Source organism: Eleutherodactylus coqui, chromosome 6 (genome assembly GCF_035609145.1).
Source record: "Eleutherodactylus coqui strain aEleCoq1 chromosome 6, aEleCoq1.hap1, whole genome shotgun sequence".
In the NCBI taxonomy this organism is placed as follows: domain Eukaryota; kingdom Metazoa; phylum Chordata; class Amphibia; order Anura; family Eleutherodactylidae; genus Eleutherodactylus; species Eleutherodactylus coqui.
Genome location: NC_089842.1, coordinates 108,764,831 through 108,785,648, shown reverse-complemented (window position 1 = coordinate 108,785,648; position 20,818 = coordinate 108,764,831). Strand labels below are relative to the sequence as shown.

Below are 20,818 nucleotides of genomic sequence, written 5' to 3'. Positions count from 1 at the left end.
CAGTAGTGAGAGAACACATTGGGCCACATCTATGTAGAAGTTGGACAATAAAAAAAAAGAGAGACAGTCTTAAAATGTGCCACTTTCATCCCAGTGACTCATGATTCTGTTAAGTTCATGAATACTGTCAAGTCTAAGTTTCTACCACCCATTAGTTGGCTTAGTTTACTCAAACACTTGCAGCAAAATTTTGGCACAATTTGCCATAGTTTTTTGTGTGTGTGTGTGTAATTTAGGCCAAGCCCCCTTTGCCACAAAGCCACTCCCACTTTTCAGACAAGTCAGAAAAAGTGTCTAAAAAGTAGTAAATGTGGCGCAAATCAAGTACGATAATTTTCTGGCACAATTATCACCAGAAAAGTGTAATTTGGAACAGTAAATCTGCCCCAGTGTTTTTGAGGAAAAAAAAGACATGCGTAAACCAACGCTTGGGCTTTCTTCAACACATTTTTGTGTGTAAAGAAAGACCTGACCTATCTTTGGTGCGCGATGTGCAGGAGTTTCCATTGACTCCTATAAGAACAGGAAAAAGAAGATTCCCCGCTGCTTACTGCAGGACATTTAAAACCCGCTGCCCAGAAGCACATTTTAAATGTTCCACTGTAAACTCCAGTTAGTCCCCGCGTGGATGAGCGGACTTCCCGAGGGTTCCGTTAATCCCTACGGAACTAACAGGAATTTACAACTGGACGTTTAAAATATGCTTCTGCGGGCAATTCCCCCTACCTCTCTCCCCAAGGGATTTCCCTATAGCAGGAAGAGAGTGGGCGAGTGGGGTTACAGGGCTTTCACCAAGGCCTTCCTCGAGAACGTGGGAGGAGGGGGCGGGGCTAGAGGGATCCACCCTCTAGCAACACCCCTCTAGCCCCCCTCTCTATATTTGCCATAGGGAATCTCTGTGAGAAGCCCTATAGCCCTGTCCACTCTCTCTAGCCCTACCCACTCTCTCTTCGCTATGGGGATATCCCTTGGGGATCCCCAGAGCAGGGAAAGAGAGAACGGCACTATGGATTAATCCCCCATATGAAAAAAACACATTTGGACCTCATTAGGCTAATTAGCCTTTTAATCCACGGAAAGGGTGTGTCACACATGCATGTGTACTAGCCCTGCGTGCTCAAAATGTACAATACTATGCACAGCCGTGCGGAAATCTGCCTCGTTCATGTGCAAATAGGTTGTAATGAGCGTTTTGGTGCATCGGCTTGTCTGCATACGCCCTTACAGGACATTGAGGCTGCTTTGCCTTGTTGCTCTACTACTATACGTATGGGGCCCCTAAATAGCAATGTGAAAGGAGGCAATTAACTGAAATCCACCTGATCAATTTGTAGAAATCAGGTTGCAATTTGTACCTTCTGTGGATGAGCAGAACAGGATGTCATAAAACGCCTCTGTCTACCTCCACCTGATAAGAAGGCTGCAGGCATTAGGACTTCCCTACAGCTGCCCCGACGGAAAGGGAGGAAATGGAATTATATATATATATACTTGCTCTTCATACAATTTCCCAGTGTATCGCTGTAGGCTGAGTAATGGTAGATCTACAGTGTATGCTTTAGCAAGATTCTGGGACGATGTAAAACCCACAGAATGTGCACAGGGACCAATGAAAGACGGTGTAAAGTACTGGGAGTACCTGAGCACGACATGTATCTTCTGCAGTGCAGTCACTGTGGTTAGTCATGCTGTGAACTTCTCATCTAAGCATTACATAGAGGGAAGCTCCTCGGACTGCACACACTACGGCTTCACAGTGATACAATTGTCTACTGTAATTTTTTTGCTGCTAGCAATGCGGGCAAAGGCCACAAATTGCTCTTCATTCCCATGCACCCTGACAATGGCTGGATTAAGACCTATCCAGATGCTCTGTAAACCTGTCTAACAAAAAAGATCTATAAAATAGCTGACATTTACCACCACAGTGTACAAAATATGGTAATGCAACAGCAATTTAAAGTGACAGTAACCCATATTTATGAGCAGGTCCCGTTTCATTTTATACTTATAAATGATTGGTAAAATTGTTTTAAGTGCTGTCATCCACCTCTATTTGCATATGGGAGGCTGCATTCTGAAACTCCTGACTTGGTCACCAAGAGGGTTGTCCTGCCCCTGAATGCAGGGTTAGCTTATGGTAAAAATGTTCCTATGTCTCTGATGGCCCATCCTGACCAGCTGAGAACTTTTTCTCTTGTAAGCCGCTGTGAAGTTAAAGAGCAATGTACTATATATGCTACATATGTTGATCTAGATACATTGAGATTTGTCAATGCCACAGTCTATAACACATTCTCCAATGCTTCCTTATTCCAGGTCTCTGAAGAATTGGAAGAAGAAAAGATGTGCATTGAAAACAGCCAATCAGCATCAGGGAGCTGGCTTAAGTTTATCCGAATGGCTTGCTCCTGCGATGAACAAAATTTAGCAGTCTGTTATCAGAATGACCAGGTAGGATGCATCAATTGATTCTTCTTTTTACTGAGTGATATGACAAACAATTCGGCAGTGTCCAAGGGTCTAGCACCTAACAGAGGTTCACAGGTCCCTCTGCCCCTTCCACCCAACCAAGACTTTGGATCTTGTCTGAATCTACTAGTAGAGTGGCCCATTGTTCATTCAAAGTACAGTTCTCCACACCTAGCTTGCTTACATTAAAGTTGAAGTCCTGCTTGGACCCCTGCTGATTACTAAATTAAAGGGGCCATATTACTTTATGACAAAGCCTGACATTTTGAGCCTGGCAATCTCCCAACATAATTATCCTACTGCACAACAGCAAATTTGGGAAGAAAATTGGAGAGAGTCTGAGCTCAGTGGTCTCCACCAATAGTATCTTCTCACGTCTCACTGAAACCTGTCAAGAGTTGATTTCCCAAGAGTAATCCTTCCAAGTTATCTTCATAAGGTGGGCACCATGACCAGGTCACTGACTCCAGTCTGAGAACGTTTGCCAGTATTGTTCTTATAACCATCTAGCTATAGCATACTAACTACAGATGTTTACTTGGTTGGTTCTTTCTATTTCCATCAGATATTTATTTCTCATACCTTATATATCATCAAACTATTCCATGGATTGCATTCACTTACATCAGTCCTTGTCCCCAGTGGGGCTCGAAATCTAATTTTCTTATTCCTCACACACACTGGGGCCAATTTCTTAGTAATGTTTTCGGATTTTAGGAAGAAACTGGAATCCAAGTGTGTTTGTTTTGGGGCATTTTTTCAATTTCGTTGAACAGGCACAATATATTCTGCAAATGTTACTTACAGGAAGGGCAGCTCATTTGATAGGAACTCTAGCCAGTTAGTTTTGTTCCACTGATAACGATGATGGAGGTTGCAGCTCAGCTGCAAATAGTTGAGCCAGTGGTAAGTTAACTGAACTCGCAATGAAGTGACCACTTCACATAGACATCATAGTTCATAATATAATACTAGTGCACTTATTCTTCACATCTTCCCCCTCGAGGTATTTAACCGGGTTGCCCATCATGGTTTCAGCCAGGTAGAACCTCGTCCACCATAATTTGTATTGTGACTGTATTTTATGTCACACTGGTCATCGAAGTGTTTTGACACCAAGAAGGATTGTAAAAAAAATTTTCTTACCAGATCCACAGTCAGAAGACTCAATCACATTGATTAAAACCTCAAGTGCCATTAAAAGGCACACTGACCCAATCACACACGTAATTACCAGCTACAGCAAATGACTGGCAAATGGTCCCTGGTCACGTACAATACAATCACGAAGCCCTTATGGGAAACAAAATAAAAATACCCCCATTCAGGGAATGACCTGCTGAGTTTTTAACATTTTATATTAAAAATAGCAAGTAGCCCTTTAATTTGTATGTATATTCTCAATCAGCTGTCACTGATGGATGCATGCAGGCGCAGGCTAGAAAAAATGTTTAGAACAGTCAAGAACCTTTTTTTACTTTTTCATAAACACATTTTATATATTATAGGTAGAATTTGTTACTGTTAGTGACTTTTATCAGGGGCAGATTTAGTTATTTAGTTCTGATTATAGAATTTTATTAAACCCAATTTACTTGGTCTGCTCTTGACTTGTTGGTGCTGATCACATGTTTTGAATTTTGGCAACTACCTGATTCCCTTTCGCCTCAATTTCATTCCCTTTACTAGTAATGCTACAAGTGCTAAGTAAGTAGCAGGTGGACCGTAACTTTTCTACCACCTCACAGAGGTGACAAAGAATGGAGCACTCCAGGAAATCATGCTTTAGTGTGATATATGGGGAAAGGTATTAGCACCAACCGAAATCTCTATTCGATCTGGTTAATGGTGGTTAACATCCAATATGGCCGTCATAGGGGTAAGGAGTTATCCAGCTATTTCAAACTTCTGCATGGCACATTAGACAATATGGAGATGGGTGATGGATCACTGCAAAAGTTTCAGAAGGTAGGTTGCTAAAAAGGCAGTAATATCAGTTCTCTCCAACAACCAGCTTTAAAAAATATAACTAAGGAAAATCTCAAGGACTTAGATTTTGGGACAAATGTGTTCCCATCACAAGACTTTCACAAAGAAATACGTCCAAACGTGGCTCTGCAAAAATCTATGGAGACTGAGGGTTTTACCTTTTCAGTCCTGTTATACAAACAAGGTGCCTACCAAATATCTGCTGTGGTCAGACTCACCTGACCCGGAGACCCTGTTCCTTATTGCAAATCTGCAACAGCACTGACCACAATCATAGATCCTGGTTTCTGGCTGAATGCAGATTAATGTAGACCCCCCTCCTCATCTCCAGTAAGAACAGAAGACAGTTGTAGTGTAGAGCTGACAGTGATGGATAGATAGTAGTTTGTCCGAGCCCTGAAATAAGTTTCCCTTTGTCTGGGAACAGCAGTGGAGGTTCTTACGAGCCAAATTGATGGGGCGAATTGAAGAAATACATTTTGCATAAAATAACTAAATTGATATTTAAGAAAATATAGTTCTAGTATTTAATAGAAAATTACATAATGGCTGTCCTGGTGCCAATTCAAAAACAAAAACTCTAACAGAGAATTAGAGGGTCCCTGCGAGACACAGTTCACACTTTGGGAAATCTGTATTTTACGATCTACAGTAGGTTCATGCTTTACTGGAGTGTAAATCAACTCTCCGTCACTGAACAAATAAAAGAACGTTCAAATATGCAAGATCATTTCATGAAATCTTTCCTCAAGTGATATGCGAATATTAATGTAGCGTTCCTTCCCAACCACTGCCGGTCAAGAAATTGCAGATTGTTGAATACAAGAAGGGAGACGGTTGATAATGTACTCCCTGTCCTGGAAACATACTTCTGAGTTCCTGACACCACTTTGACTAACGGGCAGTAAGTGAACTTGCATTTGAACTTGTAAAAAAAAAAAAAAAAAACATTCTGTCTGTACCATGGTTAAATGTAACTGAATTGTAAGGGGGTACCCCTCATTCCCCTTTACAGTATTATTAGGGGCCTTATGCTTGTTATTGTCTCTACCGTGGCCCCTATTTTACTGCGTGCCTGTCTTGTGTACAATAAATGATGGCCAGCAGTTCATTGTACACAGTAGCACCACCAGACCCTGTCTATGTTGCTCGGAACCAGGAAACATGGCTTTCCGACCACCAGTTTGCAGGAGGAGGAGGCTTATATCACTCATACAGAGCCCAAAACTGATGTACTGGCAAGCTTTGTGGTTCTTAGCAGTGCATTATAAAGCTGAGAGGAGGAGGCAGGAGAGGGCAAAAAAAGGTAGCCAAAGTTACTGCCTGAGTTATGGATACAGTACTGGTTGTGTGTAGTGCTTGAAGGACCTTCTGTGAGTGTGCAGAGTAGTAGGCCTATGTACAGTCAGGACTGATGGACTTTGGTAGCTTCTGCCTGTGTAGAATGGGTTGGGGGAGCACCTGTTGGAGAAGGACAGGGCAGAGTAAAGAGTGGCCGAAGGCCCTGAGTACTACTGCAGGGCCATACATCTAAGCAGAACAGAGTGAATAAAGTAATAAGGTGGTAGGGAAAATAATGCTGGCATGTGTAACATAGTATGTTACGCCAAAAAAAGACATATATTTATCCAGTTCTGCCTATTCCTCTTCCCTGTTGATCCAGAGGAAGGCAAAAAAGAGGTAGAAGCAACATAAGGCAAGGGCTTTTTGCACTATTGGCAAAATATTGTCTCAGTGGATGATGTTAGAGGGGTACATCAGCGATAAGTTAATCACTTCCAGCAGAAAGCATTCAGTTTCCCTGCAGTGCCACCACAGGAGGAACAAGACATTATATAGTTCCCAATGAAATTAGTAGGTGGTCCATATAATGTACAGCTCCCCCAGAAGTTTTGTTGTAGCTTAATATACATGTTCCCCCTCTATCAACCACTATAGGCCTTTTGGGGTCATCAGGACTGAGTAACTTTGTTTTTTCTTTTTTTCTTGATACATTCTAGGAGCTAAAACATTTTTTTATTTTTCCATCAACAAAGCTGCATGAGGGTTTGTTTTTTGTGGGATAAGTTGTAGTTTTTATTGGCATTATTTTGAGCTACTTTGATTGACTTTTATTAACTTTTAGGAGAAGGGAATGGGAAAAAACTGCAATTCCACTATTGTTCTACTTTTTCCTTTTCTTTTTTACTCTATTTACCATGTGTATAAATAATATGCTAACTTTATTCTATAAGTCAGAATGATCCTGGAGATGCCAAATTCATATAGTATTTTTATATTCAGTACTTTTGCTGAATAAAAGCATTCATGACCCTCGGTGACCCAAAGGCCTCATGTCCACTGGACAAATAGATTTAGGAAATTCGCACGGGTGTCCCGCACATGTTTTCCAAAGCCATAGAGATGTATTGGAGACCCGCAGGTAAGTAAATACCTGCGGATGTCAATTTTCCCTGCCGCGCGGATCTCACGTGCGGGAAAACACCCGCAGCATGCTCCATTTTCTGCGGGTCTCCCACAGGCCTCCATAGAAGCCTATGGAAGCTGTCCAGTCCCGCAGTACACCTGCAGCTAAATTTCTGCTCTCCGGCGCGGGAGCGCGGGAGAGCAGGAGTTCAAAAAAAAAAAAGAGTGCACAGCACATGTGCGTGGCACGCTGCCGGCGTGCCGAGCACATCCGCCGGGCAGAGGGAAAGAAGATCCAGCCACGACGGACGGGAACCCTCAGCGTCTGGACAGGTGAGTTAAATCATTTTTCAGGCCTCATGTCCGCGGGAAAGGAGGGACCTGCTGCGGGATTCTGCACGGAGAATCCGCGCGGGCCCGAATTTCCTAGTGGACATGAGGCCTAAAGGCTCCCTCTCTCCAAGTTTTTTGGTTTTGCACTGCTTCTTTTAGTTGTGTGATATCCATGCCATCTCTCAGCTCTGACAGTATCGGCCATCGTGTTCTTTGGCGGCCAGGTCTTCTTTTGCCACTGATCTGTCCAAGCATTTTAGATTTTTCTAGCAACTCTGCTCCCATTACATGGCCAAAATACATGAGTCTGAGTCCGATCATCTTCCCCTCCAGTGATTTATCGGGTCTTATACGATTCAGGACTTCTCTGTTTGTTACTCTCACCATCCAGGGTGTACACAGCAGCTTTTGCCACCACCACGGCTTAAACACATCAGTCCTCCTTCTATCAGCTTTTTTCGCAGTCCACCTTTCATATCCATACACGGCTCTGGGGAATACGATGGTTTGCACTATCCTGTGTTAAGTTGCTATACTGATATCCCTACTTTTCCAGATTTTGTCCATGTTTAGCATCGCGCTTCGCCCCAATGCTATCCTACGTTTTATCTCTGGCAAAGGTTCTCCAGCCTGGTCAATTTTTAAGCCAAGGAAGATGAAGTCTTGTACGCATTCTATGACCTCATTGTCGAGTCGAATTTTGATTTGAATTTGGCCATTTTTTGTAGTTGTCATAACTTTAGTCTTCTTTAAATTCAGGTAGAGGCCCATTTTTTCACTTTCAGTTTTAATCTTATACATCAGCTGCTTCAAGTACATATATTGTTCAACTTTTGTAAAAAAAAATTGGCTTTAGAGTTTAAAGGGAACCTGTCTCCACCATTAAGCCCCATAAGCTATGATATGGTGCTCAAAGGTAAGGGAACAGGAAGTCTAATGATCTGCTTTTTATACTTACCGGGTCCCCTGTTTCAGCGCTGTTACTCTAAAAAGTCAGCAATGCACATAGCCTTCTAAAAAGAGTCAGCTGTATGCACATGGTGATTTCTTAGGGGCACAACACTGGAATGGGGGATCTGGTGAGTATAAAAAATAGTTACCCTTAACCCCTGTACCCTTACCTTTAAACCCCACAGCGTTGTTTATGGAGCTCAAATATGCTGACAGGTTCCGTTCAATTTATTTGTTATCAAAATACTAATGACCACCTGACTGTGAGTGACTGTGGGAGTTACATGTGATGATGTCACCGTCATGTGATCAGTCACCTGGGCTCTGAGCACCACTCCTGATCATATGATGGTGATGTTATCACAGGTCCTAAAACATGCAGAGTCTGAAAGCAGCCATCTGCTTACAGGATCTGTGATGATGTGATCAGGGGTGAAGCTCAGAGCCCTGGTGACTGATCACATGGCGGTGACATCATCACAGGTCCTGTAAGCACATGGCTGCTGTCCAGCTCTGCTGGTATAGGACCTGTGACCAACTCCAATTCCTTTCACTATATTATATTAGTAAGTTGCGCATTGCGTCATCAAAAACACTGGTACTGGTCTTTTTACTATACTTCAGTACCATCTATCTATCTATGTTTTGCATTTTAAAAAAATTAAGTGTTTTTAATTTAAAAAAATATTTTTAATCTATTCTGGGGGGAATTTTTTAAATACATCCAATTTACTGAATATTTTCATATGCACAGTGCCCTGGATTTAATGGTGCTTCCAAATAAACAAAAAAAAAACAAACTTAAATTAACTTTAAAAAAAATCTCACTGGGGAAGCCCGTAGTCTCTTACATAATGCTTGATCGCTGACATAATGCTTTAGAAAGCATACTTTGGTATGCTGTAATAGATACATTACATACCTATGGAAGACCTGGAGACCTGGTGGCCTTTGTCAAGCCCTCACCTTTCATATAAACATATTGGTATCTCTACTGACAATGGTATCTAAGGGGTTAAACGGCAGCCTAACCACCAAATTGCAATGAAAGAAAACAGTGTAAACATTAAAAACAGTAATTGAATGGTATAATATAAAGTAAATGTTCTGCAGACATAACTCTGAGCATATAGACAACCTACAACCAGACTCTACCAGAACGTAGTGTCTCCTGTTTATATTTGGATCCCTTATCAGGCCCATTTGATCCAACTAGGCCACTTTGTACCTGTGTAAAAATATTCTCCCTACTTGACTGCCCCACTGTCATGTCCTTCTTCTGATTTTCCATGTTCTTCTTCATAGCTGCCAATTATGACAACATCTAGGCAATCAAGGACATTTGCTTCTATTCATCACCAGTGACTAAGAGCCATAATGAGAATAAAATACATACCTAAGAATAGCAGTAACGAGATGTGTGAGGCCAAGAAGAAAAAAAGACTATATGACAGATATGTCACGGAGCTGCCCAGGATGTTCTCTACATCCATTGAAGCCATGGAAGCTCTGAGGTCATCCCAGCTGGTTAAACAAAAGAGGTCCCTGTGTGTAATGAGAGGCAGACAATAGTGATTGATAACCACAAGCTTCGGACACATGAAAGGAACGATCCATAGTAAGAACTTCAAGGTCACGAGATGCACTTTATCCCCCTAGGCAGCTGATTATGACAATCTGCGGCCTAATATGAATAGGGATAATGTAAATTGCTTTTATTTGCAATTATCACCAGGGTGGTAAAAAGCATTTCATCTTATTTTTAACACAAGATTGAAAGGTCATCCACACTCAATTATGTATCATTGAAAGGTGTCTTGGGTGTCAGGATATTATCCTGGAGTGCCAGCGAGACTTTGGGAAAGAGACAGATTTATCTTCAACCCTTTTTGGAATGGAAACAGATGTCAGCAGAGAGTAATCAAGGTATAGTGAATAGAGAATCTAGGAGATAGATAGATAGATAGATAGATAGATAGATAGATAGATAGATAGGAGATAGATAGATAGATATGAGATAGCTAGATAGATAGATAGATAGATAAGAGATAGATAGATAGATAGATAGATAGATAGATAGATAGGAGATAGATAGATAGATAGATAGATAGATAGATAGATAGATAGATAGATAGATAGATAGATAGATAGGAGATAGATAGATAGATATGAGATAGCTAGATAGATAGATAGATAAGAGATAGATAGATAGATAGATATGAGATAAATAGATATGAGATAGATAGATATGAGATAGATAGATATGAGATAGATAGATAGATAGATAAGAGATAGATAGATAGATAGATATGAGATAAATAGATATGAGATAGATAGGTAGATATGAGAGAGACATATAGATAGATATGAGATAGATAGATATGAGAGAGAGAAATAGAAAGATAGATAGATAGATATGAGAGATAGATAGATAGATATGAGAGAGAGAGATAGATATGAAAGATAGATAGATAGATAGATAGATATGAGAGAGAGAAATAGAAAGATAGATAGATATGAGAGATAGATAGATAGATAGATAGATAGATAGATAGATAGATAGATAGATAGATAGATAGATATGAGAGAGATATGATAGATAGATAGATAGATAGATAAGCTTGAAAAAGACTGTGAAGGTCAAAATATAGATGTTCCACAAGTTATGGGAGAATAAAAAAGCCTTGCTGCTATTTTGCACCAACTCATGCTGCAAAGTATTTATTTTTTTCTCAGATACATAGATATGAGACAGATAGATATGATGCAGACAGACAGATATGAGATAGATAAATAGATAAATATGAGATAGATATATATGAGATAGATAGATAGATATGAGGCAGACAGATATGATATAGATAAATAGATAGATATGAGATAGATAGATAGATAGATAGATAGATAGATAGATAGATAGATATGAGATAGATAGATAGATAGATAGATAGATAGATAGATAGATATGAGATAGATAGACAGATAAATAAGCTTGAAAAAGACTGTGGAGGTCGAAATGCAACTGTTCCACACGGTATGGAAGAATAAAAAAGCCTCGCTGCTATTTTGCACTAACTCATCCTGCCAAGTATATATTTTTTTCTCAGATAGATAAATAGATATGAGATGGATAGATATGAAATAGCCAGATATGATATAGACAGATAGATATAAGATAGATAGATAGATATGAGCTAGATAGATAGATATGAGAAAGATAGATAGATAGATTGATATGAGATAGATATGAGATAGATAGATTTGAAATAGACAGATATGAGATAGATAGATAGATAGATAGATAGATATGAGATAGATAGATAGATATGAGAGAGATAGATATGAGATAGATAGATAGATATGAGAGAGATAGATATGAGAGAGATAGATAGATAGATAGATAGATAGATATGAGATAGATAGATTTGAAATAGACAGATATGAGATAGATAGATAGTTAGATAGATATGAGATGGATATGAGATAGATAGATAGATAGATAGATAGATAGATATTAGAGAGATAGATAGATTTGAAATAGATAGATATGGGATATATAGATAGATATGAGATAGATATATAGATATGAGAAAGTTAGATAGATATGAAATAGATATAGATATGAAATAGATAGATATGAGAAAGAGATAGATAGATATGAGATAGATAGATATGAGATGGATAGATATGAGATGGATAGATAGATTTGAGATAGATATGAGAAAGAGAGATAGATTTGAGATAGATAGATAAAGGGACTGTTTGGACTTGTAGTTCTACCCTTATGAGGATGGCAACTTCCCTGGATTAATATTGCATGATGATTTTTCAAGCAATATCCGCAATACCCTGACCATGACTATAAAGGAAAAAAACAATCGCAGCTCATGACACCCTGGCTATTTTCCGTCATTCATGTAAGTTTGGTTTTGGTAATGTATCCATGCAGAAAACGTGGTTCTGGTACTGCCAATCACTGGAGATAAGTGCACTGTAATCCTTATCGTTGTGTAGAACTGGTATCTGAATATTATTTAGAGATATATTAGTACTGTGACGGGGTATAATAAGGGACATTATAACTGTAAGAGGAGAAAAATGGCGTGGTTTAACATTGAAAGGGGGTGGTCTAATGTGGAAACTCGTGCCACAGTGTGTGTAGTGCACCAAAAGAATTGTCCCTCTTTAGATTGTTCATAAGTTGGGAGGTATGTTCTATATGTGCAGTATAATAGAAAGCATTCTGGTCATGTTTTCAGCTGTAGTGTTTTGTGTATAGATATAACTGTGGTCGACGTGTTGGGAGGTATAATGTTCTATGCATAGAGTATAATATACTGTGTGCAGGAAATAGACCTAAGCCAGTGTATAGCAATACAGAAAGAGGATTCATGCGCAGTGACGTATAGAACGAACACTGATGTGAGTTATCACATTTTCCACGTAGTGTTTGTCTTGAACAATAGTCTGATCATTATTGTACATGGTACATTGATACAAAAAAAGGTTCATTTAACAAATGTCAAATATACAAGATGGGTCATGAAAAAGTAGCCCAGCACCACAGTCTTTTGAAAGCTGACTAAGGGTACATTTACACAAAATCTGCAGCATTTCTGCATCAAAAAGATGCAGTGTGGATTTTGACGTGGATTCAGTTGCGAACCCGCTGCTTATTTCAGCCTTTCAGCGATTACTTAAAGGAGTTTTGCCATTACTTAAAAAAGCTTCACGACCACTCTGTCCTTCCTGGTTGGTGCTGACCAGGACATGTAACTTCTGCAGCCAATCACTGGCTGTAGAAGGTCACTGTTGCGGCAAGAGATTGGCTGCAGCAGTCACATGTCCTGGTCAGCAGCAACCAGGAAGGACAGAGTGGATATGAAGCTATTTTAAATTGTGGGAAGACACCATTAACAGCAGCAAGTTGAGATAATTAAGAAAGCACCGCTTATTGCCTGCACCCGGAAGCGCTATTGAGCGCACTTCTGCCTCACCTGACCAAAATCATGTGATGCGGAAGCAATTCCAGGTACAGGTAGCGAGCAGCACTTTAAGTATCTGTCAAAATTCGCAACAGGGGTGCAAATCTTGATGCAGATCCGTAGCAATTCTGCTGCGTGTGAACGCACTCTAAAAGTAAAATCTGTCTTTTTTTGCCCATAGCAACCAATCACATCACAGCTTTCATTTCTTATACTGCTGAGGTAAAATAAAAGCTGCTTTGTAATTGATTGCTATGGGAAAAATGATAGATTTTCTTTTAGACAGCTTTCATAAAAATGCGGAGCCGGGCTACTTTTCCATGGCCCACCCTGTACTTGCCGATCAGTAAGCAGCGAGAAACATGATTTTGAAAAGATGCTATCACCTTCGGAAGATTATTCGTCTTGCTGTTATTTTCAGAGTAATCAGAAAGGGCGGATTATTAGAAGCCAGACCAAGAAAGTATTTCTAAATGTACATTCACACATTCAGGAAGCTAATCTGCCCCTGAACGTAGAAGAAGTTGTTGAGGAAGTCTGGCGGAGAGATGCATGCTAGTGACAAGGCTCGGGCCTTTATGCTGCACAGACTATAGAATTCTGGTCATATTGGGAGGTTGTAGTGTCCTATATATAAAGTATAATAGAATTGTATCACTATTATATCCAGCGGTCATTCATATTGGGAGGTTGTAGTGTCCTATATATAAAGTATAATACATATGTATCCTGTCCAGTGATTGGCCGTGTTGGAGGTTGTAGTGTTCTATGCATACAGTATCACACAATTATATTATGGTCCGATATAGTGGTTAGGTCATGCTGGAGGTTATAGTGTCCTGTATTCTGGCCACGTCCAGTGGTCAGCCATGTGGGGTGTAGTGTTTTACGTCTGTGTAGAGTATAATTGAAATGTATTATAATTACGTTCAGTCATCAGGTCGCCCAGTAAAGGATGTTCCAGGACACACCGTGAGAGTATACATTGTCTTTCACTTTCATATAGTCAATAGATATACTGTACACATATTGCTTATTTTACATTGAGCATGTAGTTATTACTTTGTGCTGGGGTTCAGCTTGTTTACTGAGCTACCTGTGGGTTTGTGGTGAGCTGGCTCTATTAGACCTGTGAATACATCACACGAGCCCTGTGGTTATGACAGCTGTTACCCCAGTATAAAGGGGAACTTGGAGCCACTTACTTGACTGTTTCCACTGTGGCGTGGAAAAACAATATGTGTGATACTCAAAGGTAAAGTCATATTCTAATTAGCTGCTTTAACTAATTAGTCATTAACAGGTAGACAAAAATGCCCTGTCTGCAAAAACCTGTGCCCAAACTTCGTAGGCTGCAGTACATTGCATCAATGATATTGAATGTATAGCAGGCACAGATGGCAAATGCCAATTGTTCCATTCTACAGTATAACTTCTGGATATCTCAGGTCTTCATAAAAAGTAAAGATTACCATATGGGTAAAGTTTCTGTTGGAAGTTTTTGTTTGAGTCTCCAAGCTTCCTCGTGTTCGGGGTGGCCTTATGCTGCATCATCCCTGTGCAGTAGCTTCTGTTGGTTGCCCTCCCCATATGGTGTACTGCTATATACTGTAGTATATCAATAAGCATAGCATACGTACCATACAGTATGGTGCTGAAATAACTACCACACAATGGCACTTCCATTCAGATGTTTAAATAACAGTAATATACAGTGCCACAAACCCCATCCAATGCAGTGTTCAGTGTCACACAATGGCTAACTAAATACCACCATACACTGCATAAAACAATATAGTCATGTGCTATACATATAAATAAAAACTCTGGTACAATTAATATTTAGACTTGTGGTCATTGCAAGTCCATGTCCTGTACCTTATGGGGTGTTCCCTTCAGCAGGGGCGAGTGATGCACCCCATGCACTCATGTAGGCTGAACACAACCAAGGCTGGTTCTGGATGTCTGTTGTGATGTTAGTTGCATCCATCCATTTGTAGTTGGTGGTAAGTTTCTTCATCTTTTCCATTCATTTCTTCAAGCACTATTTTTGTACCGTAGGTCAGTGCTTGATGAATGAATAGACTGAATGCCCTTTCACATGGTCCAATTCACAGTGATCGACATAACAGAATGTCAGTCGGGGCTTTCTCTACTTTGCACACTGGTGGAATGGAGATGAACAATCATTACTACAATTGTTCATCCCCATACTAAGGCCTCATGTCCACGGCACGTGCGGATTCCCACAGCAGAAGACCTGCGTGCCAGTGCAGAAATTATTTTTAAATGCTTGCTGGCGATTGTGGTTGACAAATGTGCCCTTGTTTGTTTGGTGGCCAATTGCCAGTATATTCAGATTGGATGATGATCAATCAGAAGAACTTTCATGCCTGATCATTGGCTTCTGTAAAACAGTCTTGAAATGCCTAAGTTGTAAAGGATCTTTCATAAGTACATCTATGTTTCAGATAGGCCATCAAGGTGTGATACATGGGGGTCCTAAAATCACCAGTTAGAAGAGGAAGCAGCACTTACTGGAGCCCCATTGCCCAAGCAATGTCTTTCCAAGCTGGTCTGTACATGGCTAATTTGAAGTACCAGGTGCGGTCTCATATGCAGACTGAGCTTAAAAAACAAAATCATTGATGCTTTGTTCTGCTGTTCGGGTTTCAGAGTTCAAATTCTCACCCATATCCTGAGGGTGGCTTTTTACAGGACACTGTTGCCCAACTAGTCACTCGATAGAGCGAATGTAAGCAACACAACCACCAACCGGGTGACAAGCAGGAATTAATTCCCTAGTTATCTAGTTTCAGCTCACCTAAAAATAGTGGCTGATTGATTAATTATCGCCTGGTGTAAGCAGGTAATCGTTGTCTTTTGACGACTAGCCAACAACTTGCAGGGAGCGGTGCACTTGTTCAGCATGCTCCTTCCACCAAATGTTGACTGGCTCTTGCTTCTTTTAACATTTTGTCCTCCCATATAATGCTCATTGGTTTCCAAAAAGACGTAAATACGTGTGATTGATTTTTGATTCTTGACTAGTCTCGGCTGGTCTTCGAAAGAACACTCTCTGCTACAGTCTCTGGCTAGTTTTGGTCTTTGAAGATACATTCACATCATTCTGTATCAAAGAAATCCACAGTGTCCCTGCTTTTACAATAAAGAATCCCTTCTATTCTAATGGTGAAGTCTTCTTATCTCTAGACACAGTGGTTGTCTTACTGTATTTTCAGACCTGGGCAAAAAAAGACCATTAAGCTGGATTCACACGAACATATATCGGCTCGGTTTTCACGCCAAGCCGATATACGTCGTCCTCATCTGCAGGGGGGGAGGCTGGAAGAGCCAGGAGCAGGAACTGAGCTCCCGCCCCCTCTCCGCCTCCTCTCTGCCCCTCTGCACTATTTGCAATGGGGAGAGGCGGGATGGGGGCAGGGCTAATTCCCGAAACTTAGCCCCACCCCACCTCCTTTCACTGCAAATAGTGCAGAGGGGTGGAGAGGAGGCAGAGAGGGGGCGGGAGCTCAGTTCCTGCTCCTGGCTCTTTCATCCCCCCCCCCCTGCAGATGAGGATGACGTATATCGGCTTGGCGTGAAAACCGAGCCAATATATGTTCGTGTGAATGCAGCCATAGAGTGATCATTGTATTGATATAGTTGTACAAAGTTTTAATGCATGAGAATGCTTTTTTTTGTTATAAAGTCCATTATTTGTTACATTTAAAGTAGATGAAGTTCAACAAGACTTGTCAGGAAGTCCTACACAGCAGAAATGTTCCCACCGTTCAAGATACATTGTATGACCTCAGTTTTACCAAAACAGCACCCACTCGCCCTTGCAACCGCTTGTCACTAAGCTCTGCTTTCACTTTTACTATATGAATTTCACACTGTGCCCAGGTGTAATCGTGAGCCATACGTGTGAGGTTTTCTGTGTGTTGTCACTGGCTGCATGGAAGGTTTTCTCCTTGGTGTATAACCAGGCTCTCATTGTAAGTATATATGTAGTACAAAGTCATTGTGCTACTATTACCTGTGCAAAAACAAGTTGGGCTTTTTGCTTATTGTCACTATTCAAATATCATGTTTTAGGGGTGCATGGAGGCGGTGGTTCCATTAGAGGTCTTGCATTGGGGCCCAGGAACTTCACACGACACCTCTGTGCCCATATTTTGCATTACTTTACAAAATCAAAATTAATTATGTTTTTACTAGAGATGAGCGAACGTACTCGGATAAGCACTACTCGTCCGAGTAATGTGCCTTATCCGAGTACCGCTGTACTCGTGCTGCAAGATTCGGGACGCGCTGCGGAGCGGGGAGCTGCAGGGGAGAGCGGGGAGGAACGGAGGGGAGATCTTTCTCTCCTTCTCTCCCGCCCGCTCTGCCCCGCTCCCCGCTGCGACTCACCTGTCAGCAGCGGAGCGCCCCGAATCTTTGAGCACGAGTACAGCGGTACTCGGATAAAGCACATTACTCGGACGAGTAGTGCCTATCCGAGTACGTTCGCTCATCTCTAGTTTTTACGTAATTTTCTCACATTATACAAAACGGAAATTTGACTTTGCCTTTGTCCTAATTGGACGGCTGCTTTTCATATTTCCTATTAAGGATTATATAAATCATGGAGGAGGTCCACCATTTAGGATCCACCTCAATGAGCCAAAACAGAAAGATACTACCAAGAGCAACTCCCCTCTGGCAGACTCGATATAACCACATATTGCATGATTGCTCATTTAATAAGGCCTTGGTCAGATGAGCGTTTTTTTGCACACAAAGAGCTGCGCAAACAGATTGCGTCTATTAGAACCAATGGTATCCTATTAAAGCGTTCACATGAATGATTTTTAGATGTGCAAAACACTCGCACCTGCAAAAGATAGGACATGTGTGGCTACAGTGCACACATCTAAGGTGCGTGCTGTGAGAAAAGATAGGAGCTGACCTATCTTTGGTGCGTTTTGCGCAGAAGTTCCCATCGACTCCTATGGGAGCTGAATTAACATGCGACACACACCACGAGCAAATTATGCGCGAGTCTAGATTGCGCCTTTAACTATGTTCACACAGTTTTTTCACACGGGAGCGGCAATTTGTGTGCAAAAAAATTCTCATCTGACCAAAGCCTAGGGGATGACATATAGTATTACAGAGATCACACAGTTTCCCCTCCTTGTGGTTAGAGCAGCCATGCCTCAGACCCACCTCCTTCTGGTAAGAGGTCATTCAGTTGGGACAACCCTTTTAGCATTTTTTTCATCCCAAAAACACTTGTACTGCACAGGGGCAGTGATTTAGTGGTCCAGATCAAAACTCAAAAAGTTTCTTCTTATTGAACTTTTAGTCAAGCCCACAAACCATCTGCTTCCACAATATGCAGACAACTTCTATTTTTAATGTGGCCATTATTTCATACATTTCTAACCTCCTTGGATGCAAGTAGAACATCCTAGAACAAAAGAGTTAATATGGAAGTTACCGGAACATCACTTACATCATGGGGCAGTAAATACAACAGTTGATAGTGCGAGCGCCAAGATCATAATCATATTTACAATAGCTCCTGTGAAGTCATTGCTTTACAATGGCTCTTTTGGCCTAGCAGACAATACAAATAACTTACACTAGTATTGCCTGGAAAACACAATGCAAGCGATTGTTAAACCGTCAAGCACAAGCTTTCCCCATCAGCCCTGAAGAAAATCCACATTTTTGTTCCTAGTAATTAAAACAAAGGAAAGTACATGAGGACCCTGGGAGCAGCCTCCTCCACCTCTTCCTCTCTCTGTCCAGACCTGGGATGGAGGAACGGGCCAGTCTTGTGCCCAGATGTCTGGACCCCTCGCCACATCGGCTGACAGGAAGTGAGCCTTTTGTTATGAGCAATTCAATCTCCATGTTCAGCTTGTAGTGTGAGGGTGTGAATTCTATCTGGATGCCTGCAGAATAATAAAAAAGTTGCAGAGACCTTGGGCTTGCGGTGTCTACAAAAATAAGTTATGAATAAAGTATAATAGACGACTCTAGAAAACAAACTATCTATAAAACTAGTAGTTCATAGCTGGAAGAAGTGAAAAAAGTCCTATTTGTGGTTGGCATTAATTTGGATCCCAGACTATAAGCCCCTCATCTATAATTGTATAGCTTCATTTTCCTTTTGTGTTACAAATCATCCTATTTCAGGATGATTTCAGGATTCTGCTGGATACATTTGTGATTTTTGCTGGAACTAAAAGAAAAATATAGAAATGATTGAATTATACAGGTTCTGGGCCGAGTTGTAATTCTAGGTGGAAAGTATCAAATTTGGGCCTTAACGTGAGCTTCATATAACAAGTGAGGTTTTACATGGCGTCTAATTATTACTATGTGTCATCTTTCTTTGTTTCAGGCCAACTGAAAAAAAATGTAAAAAATATACGTTTACGTAGAAATGTTGTTTTATCAGTGTTATAATTTCTCCCTGCACTTTAATGTATTCATCCCAACTTTTTTTTAATCTTCTTTTTCCATTACTATTGACATCTTATCATTCTCAAATCAATGTAATGACATGTTTGGCCATAAGGTGCAATTTGTTTAGCACTGATTCACGCCTCCCCCAACCCACCTACCCCCCCCCCCCCCCACCACCACCACACACACGCACACACACACACAATTTTCTACCATCCAGTGGCTAATCGTGGGGAGTTTACACAGAGGCGAGTTTATTGTTCCACACGAGACGTCGTAATCTACATCTGTGAAACACAGCTAGGCATTAGCCCTGCAGTACTGGGTTACAAAAAAACCTGATTCTGGAAAGTGCTTGGGCAAACATATGGGGCATTTTCAGACCTAAATAATCAATTAACGTTTAAAGCCCTTTCTTTGTTTGTTCAGATGACAGGTGATACGGGAAATCCTCAGATAACAGAATACCATTTCCGATCTCTTTATCACTGCACTGAATTGAATGAAGTTATATTACGCCAATAAAACAATGTGTTTTGCTACCTTCACTCATAGCTACTATATCCCAGAAACCGCAAAATCATATTAACCAAACCTATCTGTTCAATATTTATTCTGTTTTTAGTTTTTATTTGCAAATCATTTAAGCTTTCAGCTTTCTAAATTAACTGTACAAATGGAGATTCAATTTTACAGGGGAGACCTATAAAAATATATACATCTTATATAGCATGAATAGCTATTGCTATAGTTGAGCTATCAGACAAAAATAATCGCTCCCTGTTTCCAAAGCTTAATTCATGGTTTTGTAACAAATTGGGGTCATCTATATATTGCGTGTGCATGTATATAATATACACTATATATATATATATAGAGAGAGAGAGAGAGAGAGAGATCTATATATATAGATATAGATCGGTATATATCTATCTATATCTATATATATAGATATATATCTATCTATCTATATATATGTATATATATAGATAGATAGATAGATATCCATATATATATATATATATATATATATATATATATATGATGTTTATGCACGTAGACCTCTCTGCCCACCTTTATGCAAACCTAGAATTGCCTGTAGTGTGTTGGACAATTTTTCTATAAATTAAATACAAGTAAAATATCACAATGCAATGTTTTCTGCAACTGTAATTTATTATGTTTACACAATGTACTGTAAATATATTTCTTTA

The 20,818-nt window shown here is 40.4% G+C and overlaps 1 protein-coding gene across 4 annotated transcripts in view; it reads left to right on the top strand.

Annotated features, from left to right (window-relative positions):
* The window catches only part of PRDM16 (PR/SET domain 16), a 495,474-nt gene that overhangs the window by 422,726 nt on the left and 51,930 nt on the right, over positions 1-20,818 (top strand). For all 4 annotated transcript variants that reach the window (XM_066607384.1, XM_066607383.1, XM_066607382.1 and 1 more), the window contains exon 4: positions 2,320-2,454. In XM_066607384.1, coding sequence (XP_066463481.1) covers positions 2,320-2,454 — 135 coding nt within the window. The remainder of the gene's footprint in view (positions 1-2,319; positions 2,455-20,818) is intronic.